This window comes from Mus caroli, chromosome 10 (genome assembly GCF_900094665.2).
Source record: "Mus caroli chromosome 10, CAROLI_EIJ_v1.1, whole genome shotgun sequence".
Taxonomy (NCBI): domain Eukaryota; kingdom Metazoa; phylum Chordata; class Mammalia; order Rodentia; family Muridae; genus Mus; species Mus caroli.
Genome location: NC_034579.1, coordinates 84843990 through 84853683, shown reverse-complemented (window position 1 = coordinate 84853683; position 9694 = coordinate 84843990). Strand labels below are relative to the sequence as shown.

The following is a 9694-nucleotide window of genomic DNA, read 5'->3' as shown; positions in this document are numbered from 1 at the left end:
CCCCCCCCCCTCGTACTGAGGCATATAAAGTTTGCAAGACCAATGGGCCTCTCTTCCCAATGATGGCCGACTAGGCCATCTTTTGATACATATGAAGCTAGAGACATGAGCTCCGGGGGGGTACTGGTTAGTTCATATTGTTGTTCCACCTATAGGGTTGTAGACCCCTTTAGCTCCTTGGGTACTTTCTCTAGCTCCTCCATTGGGAGCCCTGTGTTCCATCCAATAGCTGACTGTGAGCATCTACTTCTGTGTTTGCCAGGCCCTGGCATAGCCTCACAAGAGACAGCTTATACATACATTTAAGACAATCTTCGTAAAAGATAAACTTTCCCTAATGAAAAATAGTCTTCTGTGTGTGGTGTATGTGTGTGAGTGGTTCATTTGTCTGTGTGGACACCAATGTGTGTCTCACGTGTCTTCTACTATTATTTTTAAAGAATTATTTATTTATTTTAAGTATGTGAGTGCACTGTAGCTGTTTTCAGACACCCCAGAAGAGGGCATCACATCCCATTACAGGTGGTTGTGAGCCACCATGTGGTTGCTGGGAATTGAACTCAGGATCTCTGGAAGAGCAGTCAGTGCTCTTAACCATCTCTCTAGCACCTGTCTACTACTATTGCTCACTTTCCTCCTCCCTCCCTCCCTCCTTCCTTGATTCCTTCCTTCCTTCTTTGATTCCTTCCTTCCTTCCTTGATTCCTTCCTTCCTTCCTTGATTCCTTCCTTCCTTCCTTGATTCCTTCCTTCCTTCCTTCCTTCCTTCCTTCCTTCCTTCCTTCCTTCCTTCCTTCTTTTAGAGACAGGGTCTCACCATCTACCCCTGGCCTGAAAGGTCCTATGTAGATCAGACTGGCCATGAACTCACAGAGATCCATCTGCCTTTGTCTCTTGAGAGTTGGGATCAAAGGCTTGTGCCACTACACATGGTGCCACCTTATTTTCTGAGTCAAAGTCTCTCTATAAACATGGGACTCACCAACTGGCTGACTAGCTGGCCAGTGGGCTCGGGGGTTCATCTTGTCTCCATCAAGAGCTAGAATTACAGGTATGCATTCTATATCAAGTTTTGAAAAACATTAAAAAATATTAACACGTGTATATGTCTGTGTGAGTCTGTGTGTACCACACAGATCAGGAGCCCATGTGGGCTGGGGGAGGGCCTCAGATACCTTGGACAGATCAGGATCTGGGGGAGGGCCTCAGATACCTTGAACACATCAGGATCTGGGGGAGGGCCTCAGATACCCTGGACAGATCAGGATCTGGGGGAGGGCCTCAGATACCTTGAACACATCAGGATCTGGGGGAGGGCCTCAGATACCCTGGAAGTGGAATTACAGGTAGTCATGAGCCTTCATGTGGGTGCTGGGAACAAAACCTGAGTCTTTTGCAAGAACAATAAGGACTCTTAAGCACTGAGTCATCTACACTCCTTTACCCTCCACCCTCCCACCCCCTCCATCCCCACTCTCTTTTTCTTCCTTGCTTTTCAGTGCTGGAGGTCAAGTTCAGGACCTTGTACATGACAGGCAGTCACTCTCCCGAGCTACATCCCTAGCTATCCCTTTAATTGTTGAATTGTATGTATGTATGTATGTATGCATGTATGTATATGTAGAGACAGTCTCATGCAGCCTGTATGTATATGTATGTGAATGTTGAGACAGTCTTTTGCAGCCAGTATGTATGCATGCATGCATATGTATGTGTATATGTAGAGACAGAGTTTCATGCAGCCCAGGCTGACTTTGAGCTCTCTATGTAGTTGACGATGACTCTGAGTTTATGATCTTCTAGCTTTCATTTCCTGCGTGTTAGATTATAGGCTTGTGCCAAAAGGCCTGGTTTTATGCAATACTGGAGATAGAACCCAGTGCTTCAGAAATGCTGGGCAGACACTCTACCAGCTAAGCTGTATCTCCAGCCCCTCCTATAATTTTAAAAAACTTATTTTAGGGCTGGAGGGATGACTCAGTGGTTAAGAGCACTGACTGCTCTTCAGACGGTCCTGTGTTCAAATCCCAGCAACCACATGGTGGCTCACAACCATCGTAATGAGATCCGATGCCCTCTTCTGGTATGTCTGAAGTCAGCTACAGTGTACTTACATATAATAATAAATAAATCTAAAAAAACAAACAAACAAACAAACTTATTTTAGTATTTTATGTGTCTGGGTGTTTTGCCCACATGTATGTAAGTGTAGCATGTGTGTGCCTCGATGCCCGTGGACGAAACTGCAGTTATGGATGATTGTGAGCCACCACATGGGGGCTGGGGACCAAACTCAGGTTCTCTTCGAAAACAGTAAGTGCTCTTAACTGCAGGGCAACTCTCCCGCTCCTGATGTAACTATTGCTATAAATACATTTCAAAACTTCACACCCAAAAGATTGAAAATAATTAGGTGCTTATTTTGTGAAACTTAGTTTATTGTGTGTGTGTATGTATATATATTCGTTATACATATATATACATACACACACATACACACACATACATATATATACATACACACACATATATATATATATAAAATGTGTATGCATCTGTTGCATCTGTATCTGTGTGTGTGTTTGTGCATGTGAGTCTGGTTGCCTGTGGAGACCAAGAGGCCACTGAATCTCCTAGAGCTGGGGTTCCAGGTGATTGTGAGCAGCCTTGAGTGGATGCTGAGAACTGAGTCTGGCTCTCTGCAGCAGCTGCATGCACTCTTAGCCTGAGCTCTCTTCAGCCCCTCACTTGGCAAAACTTTTGTTGTTAGTGTCTGCCAGGTGGCCCAGCTTGACCATGAACTTGGACTCTTCCTGCTACAACCAGGAGTTATAGACACGGACCGACCACCATGCCTGGGTGTAAACTGTTTTGTGTGTGCTGAAATTTTTTAAATAAACGGACAGTACTCTCTATAAGCTAACTGATATATAAAATTTATTATCAATTACAGAGATATGAAAGTGTGGATTATAATACTGGGAATTTGCCATAAAGCACAACAATATGAAGTCCTGTGCCATGACATAGACCTAGGATCCCTGTTACTTGAAATGCAGAAGCAGGAAGATGGTGACTTAAGACTAACCTGGGCTACATCTTGAGATTCTGTCTCAAAATCAAAACAAAACAAAACCCCTTCAAAACAAAGAAAGAAAGAAAGAAACAAAGGAAAATTCGTTAAACATTAATCTACAATGACGATTTTGCTAAATAGGAAGTTAAAATACATTTATTTTATGCATATGAGTGGTCTGCCTGTATGTGTCTGTGCACCATGTGCATGCCATGCATGGTACCTGCAGGAGTCATAAGGCTGTGCCAGATCTCCTGGGAGCTGAGTTACAGATGGTTGTGAGCCATCACGTGGGCGCTGGGAATCAAATCCAAGTCCTCTGCAAGAACAACCAGTGCTCTTAACCCCTGAGCCATCTCTTTAGCTCCAGAACAAATTTCTTAGCAAAGGAATACACAGACACACATGTTCAATAGTTTTCTCATGTCTCTGTTTTCCAGGGCTGGTATTATGGGCAGCGGAATGCTAGACCCAGCTTTTTCTTTTTCTTTTTTTTTTGAGACAGGGTTTCTCTGTGTAGCCCTGGCTGTCCTGGAACTCACTCTATAGATCAGGCTGGCCTCGAACTCAGAAATACGCCTGCCTCTGCCTCCCAAGTGCTGGGATTAAAGTCATGCACCACCACGCCCTGCAAGACCCAGCTTTTTATGTCAGTGTCGGGTATTAAACCCTAATCCTGGTCCTTGTGCTTACACAGCAAGCCTCTCATTTATTGAACTATCTCCTGGTCCTAATTTTTGTTTTTCTTTTGTTTTGTTTTGAGACACAGTCTTACTATGTAGACCAGGGTGATCTTGAACTTAGAGAGCCGACTGCCTTTACCTCTGGAGTGCTGGTATCAAAGCTGTGCGCCACCGTACTTAGCTCCAGCCCTGCTTTTTAAAAAATTAATATGTGAAACAAATTTAGTTTCATACATTGGAGAATCTTTAAAATAATGATGTAAATATGTCATTATTACAATTTATTGCTATGTTATTTTATCTTTAAAATAGGCACAGGCTTACCAACATGTTCTTATTTTAAGTATCTATTAATTGTATTCCGTAAACTCTAGTGTCACACAGTTCAAACTTTAGAAATAAAAGTCCAGGTTCACAAAGAGACTCCATAAACCCATACTTCAAAACATCACCAGTTCATAGAAAAGACCATAAATGAGAACACAATAGGGACACATTCACTCACATCTTAAACCTCTTATAAGTATCTGTAACACAGCTTAGAACCTTTGCAAAAGGGAGGCTACTTTTCAGTTTTCATAGTTTTTATAGCGTGGCACTGCCTCACAGGAGAGCCCCTTGGTTCTCCTGCAGGAAGGTTACCTTCTATTTTACATACACTTCTTACGAGCTTGGTTGTCTGAATTAAAAAAAAAAAAAAAGAGCCCCAAAAACCTGGGAGAGGAAGGTATGTTACCAACTGGCTACAAGAGCAGAACACAGAAAAGTTATGAGAAACATAGCTTAGAAAACAGATAATGAGGGTCACAGTGAAATGGTAAGAGGTTTTAATATTTGCTACAGATTATCTGTCTGTCTCTCTATCTCCAGAATAGATAGATAGATAGAATAATACAACTCATAATAATGTCTATTAATCATTGGAAAGACATGTAAATATTAAATATACTGCCTAAAAAAGTAGAGCAATATATATTTTAGAAGTATTGCTATGAACATAGTTAACGTAAGTTTTAGAGATTAAAAATATAAAAAAAGTTTGATTAGATGCATACGCCATATGGCACACACTCCACTTATTCTCGAGTAACATGAGGCAGATCAAAAAACAAAACCCTAAAAAATGTAGGAGTGAATGATTCCCACTTGGTAGTGCAGCCCATCAGAAGATGTGCAGTAAATTTAATACTCATCAGTTCCCTTATTTCCTAGGTTATACTCTCCCGAAGTCCCCTTTTCCCGTGCACTTGAATATGCTATGAAGTCATGAACTTTTCCTTTTAGAAGGACCAGCTCGTTCTGCATCTTTAGTAAGCTGTTGTCATACTGGATCCCCTCCAGGGTTTTCTGCATCTCCATGATCTCAGACACGGCCCTCAGCATGTCGTCCTCCATGTTGAACATCTGCATCGTCAGCTCCTCCATCTTCCTTTCTGTTCCTATCAGATCCTGAGAGACTCTGAGAACGGAGTGGACAGCATTTTCTATGGTTGGCAAGTGTGCCTTGCACTCTTCTACTTTGGGTTCGTAGCTGGAGAGTTTGTTGGTCAGATCTTCGTCTCTGGCTAGGAGCGTGTGCTGTTCTTCTTCTAGCTTCTTAACCACTTTGGTATCAGAGCTAAGCTGGGCCTCGACCCGTAGAAGATCTTCCTCTTCTTGCCTGCTCACTGTTCTGATGTTTCGCAGTGTGCTGTCTTCTAAATCTTTTAGACGTTCAGTGAGCGATTTTATTTCTTGCTCCGCTGAGTTAATCTTCAGAGTAACTTCAGAATGTGTATCCTTCGCTTCTGATTTGAAGACGGCTGTGTCATCGCTCATGTCTGCCAGTGTTCTCTTCCAGAAGTCTGTAATGTTCTGGAATTTCTCCTTAAGGTTTTGCATCTTTTGTGTGAGCATCTCTTCACTAGTCTCAATGTCACGTATGGATCTTTGGAGGCCAGATACTTCCTGTTCAAACTGGGTCATCAAAGACATGGATGACGTAGCTTCCTGCAGGGTATTTTCAGTAGACTCAAGCTGTATTTATAACACAAAACAATCCCTGAGCTACTTAGTCATTTTTATACTAGAGAAACATACTTTAGCAATCAGGAGCATAACATATACAAGGTTCAAATTCTGAAGATGCCTAAACTATCTAAGCATATCTGAATCACATCGACAGAAATATTTATTATTAATAGTTTAGACAAATTTAGTAGAGTAGCCTTATGTTAGAAAAATGTATACCTGAACTCATAATCCTAGTTATTTAACATAAGTTTTTTATGAGGGCATAGTCAAAAGAAATGATGTTAATTTTTTGAAGTATATTGTAGTTCTGTTTTTTTCAAACATTGGAAGTAACTAGATGTCATTTTTATGGCCATTTGGCTTTTAGGAAACTATAACAATGTAGAGTTTGCTCCCTCCCCTAAATCCTATGACTTTGGAAGTTTCTGGCTGAATTGTTGTCATTACTTGTGCTAACCTCTTGGAGAGAAAGAACTAGAAATGGATCATAAAAAGGCAAAAATGAATTTATAAAAATAGTTGAAACATGTGACATCAAGTGGCAAAATGTTTATCTGTAAATCAGGATAAGCCTCTAGGCCTGGGGTATTTGGAAGGGTCACAGGCTTAGCTGGTTTCTCTCCTCACAGGCATGAAAGCTTTAGAGAAAACCTAGAAATGACTAATAAGCTATGAAGTGTTGGCAGCACTGTCCTGTGACAGGAGACACTGAATATGACACAGTTCTGCTCTTCAGTGGTTTATGTAGTGAGCAAAACAATTTGCAGGCAACAAGACGTGTGTCTAACAGGGGAGACACATGGGAGGGAGCACTTAGTGGTCTCCTGACCCAGGCATCAGTGACTAACCTCCTGCAGAAGCACTACCTGATAATCATGTCCTCTCTAAATCACCTTACCCACTACCTTCCAGATTAAGGCTTTGAAAACTGCTAAGCATGTCATGCGACACCATTAAAAAACCTCAGATGCTTTCTGACATTTGTGAGACTAGTCCACAGCCTTAGCCTCAGCTGTCAGGACTTCCTGCAGTACCTGTTATATTGTTAGTTGCCACATGTAGTTCCTTTTTTTTTTTTTTTTTTTGAGACAGGGTTTCTCTGTGTAGCCCTGGATGTCCTGGAACTTACTCTCTAGATCAGGCTGGTCTTGAACTCAGAAATCCACCTGCCTCTGCCTCCCAAGTGCTGGGATTAAAGGCGTGCACCACCACCACCCGGCTCCACATGTAGTTCCTTAGTTCCTTGAATGTTCTTTTTTTTTTTTTTTTGCTAGACCTTGTGCATGACACTGGTTATAAAATATCAATTTGGGACTGGAGAGATGGTTCAGCGGTTAGGAGCACTGACTCAACACAGGGCACAGAGTTCAGAGGAGAGAAAAGACAGGAGATTGAAGTGGGAAAGCCTAAGGTGACTGAAATCTGCCTCAACAGATGGATTAACTGGCCCGGTGAAGAGCTGGAGGGTCCAAATTCCTAAATTCCTTCTTGTTTTGTCGTGGTGGGTTTTGTCCTAAAATATCAAGAGCTTCAGGAACTCCTTCCTTCCTTCCTTCCTTCCTTCCTTCCTTCCTTCCTTCCTTCCTTCCTTCCTTCCTTTCTCAAGCATTTTAAATTTTAAAATGTTCTGTGTATGAGTGTATGTGTACAACATGTCTGTAGTGCTACAGACATCAGAACGAGGCTTGGGATCCCCTGGAACTGGAGTGACAGAGGGTAGTGAACCACCACGTGGGTCCTAGGAACTGAACCTGCATCTTCTGATAGGCAGCCAGCGCTCCTGAACTGAGCCACCTTTCCAGCTCCTGGAACACACTTCTTGATGAACTCGGACAGTATCTGACGTAAGGGAGATTCAGAAAACCAGGGAGGGAATTCAGCATGACAACAGCTTTCTGGGACCATCTGAACGAAGGATCTATGTAATAGGTGAAACAGTGTGCTATCCAGGCGTTAGATGACATGTGTACAACAGAACTAGTTAATAACAGAAGAGCACTTTGAAATGTCTAAAAGCCAATTTAATACACACATGTAGCCACACCACAGCTAGAAGTTCATTTAAACACAAGTTCTGAGAAACACTTGTAACTAGTCAGGCTTCGTTGACTGGATGGAGCTGAGCACTGGATGGCGTCTTGCAACAAGAGCTTTTACCCACTTAAGCATCCGGCCAGTCCCACTGGACTTTTAACTTTATGTCTAAAGATCAAACGTACCTTTGTTTGTTTGTTTTGCTTAGCCCTGGCTGGTCTGGAACTTGCTGAGTAGACTAGGCCAGTGTTGAACTCACAGAGATTTGCCTGCCTCAGTCTACAGAGTGCTGGGATTAAAGGTGTGTACTATCATGACCAGCTGGAGCAACATCCACGCTTTCAACACTTCCTAGGAACTAACTTGGATCACAGGGAGACTGCCCAGAAGGAGAAAGTCTGCTCAGGAGTTAAACTAGTGATAGTTTGAAGGCAGAAGAAGAGAAGAAGGACACTTTGGCTTGATGTAGGAGGATGGTATTAGTGGAGAGGGGAGAATCTCCCCTAGATAAGTTAATTAATACATTACCTTGCTGGAAATTAAACTGATTTTACTCTGGAGGCCCTGAAACTCGCTGCTCTCTGTTTGCAGTAACCGGTATTGTTTTTCTACCTTCGCAAACTTTTCTGATTGTTGAAATACAAGCCTGGAAAAGAAAAAAAAAAAAAAAAAAAAAAACTAATGACCATCACTCACTCCTGGTGAGAACAATGTGTGTCCTCGGATAGCTGCTGCAGTATTAGTCAGATGGCTCCATCACCAAGGCGGCCTGCTTCGTGGAAGGTGACTGCATTAGCTCAATGCAGAGATGAGTCAACACTGCCTCTCTTCAGACCTCACGGCTCAGGGAGTGAGGCAGAGGAGCATCTTTAACAGATGTAAGAAAAAGAAATGTTTTGAAAGAATCCAGGGTTGAACTCTTTGGAATAAAAACTTTGATCTCTTCTGAGGATAGAGGCCAGTATTTCAATACCCAGCACTACCAAGCTATCATCTCCCAAACTATCGTCCAGACTATGGTATGAATGCCTGTAATTGTATTATTCAGGGAGGCAGAGGCAGGAGGACCATAGGTTCTAGGTCACGCCATCCTCCATTATTACACAATGAGTCCAAGGCTTAAAGGCCAACTTCCTGAGACTTTGTCTCAAAAAGAAGTTAGCAAGAGAATAGAAATACAGAAGAGAGCCATCATCAAAGTCATAGAATACATATGCAAAGCAGGGTGTGACAACTCCATTTGACTATACTCACAGTACACTCGTAGGTACAGTGTAGATGCCATTTTGAAATGAGGGCTTGGGGCGAAGGGGGATGGCTCAGTGGGTAACGTGCTAGTCATATAAGCACGAGGACCTGAGCATGCTCCCCAGCACCCACATAAAAAACTAGGCTGGGTGCTGCACTTGTAATCCCAGAGCTGGGGAAGCAGAGACACGAGGATTTCTAGGCTAGTTGGTCAGTCAGCCTGATCTAATGAGACCAATCCAGGTCGTAGTGGGAGACCCTGTCTCAAAACACAAGGCTGCTGGCTCCTGAGGAGTGATGCCAGAGGTTGGCCTCTGGCTTCTATACACACGCACCCACATGCACACTCACACAGCCACACAAAAATGGAAGATTAGCGCTGAGGATGCAGCTCAGTGGTAGGAAGGGCGCTTACCTGGCATGTCAATGACCCCAGGTCTGACCTAGCATACAAGCAAACAAAATTGGAGTGCTCTCTTCATCTGGTAAATAGAAAAAGGTAGAAGAAAAAGAAGGGAAAAAAACCCCCACCAAAAACCAATTTTCCTTGGGCTGGAGAGATGATGGCTCAGTGGTTAGGAGCACAAGGCTGCTCTTCTTTTTATTATTATTATTATTAAGTATTTTTATTAGGTATTTTC

At 42.6% G+C, this 9694-nt stretch overlaps 1 protein-coding gene across 2 annotated transcripts in view; it reads right to left on the bottom strand.

Moving 5' to 3' along the window:
• Ikbip (IKBKB interacting protein) overlaps positions 1-9694 on the bottom strand; it is a 20081-nt gene that overhangs the window by 1949 nt on the left and 8438 nt on the right. Inside the window, exons 2-3 of one of the 2 annotated variants that reach the window (XM_021174801.2) lie at positions 8334-8451; positions 3822-5774 (exon numbers count right to left, since the gene is read on the bottom strand). In XM_021174801.2, the coding sequence (XP_021030460.1) occupies positions 4941-5774; positions 8334-8451 (952 nt within the window). In that variant the 3' untranslated portion in view covers positions 3822-4940. Of the gene's footprint in view, positions 1-3821; positions 5775-8333; positions 8452-9694 lie in introns of those variants that run through there. The other variant, XM_021174802.2, reaches the window with a different exon arrangement.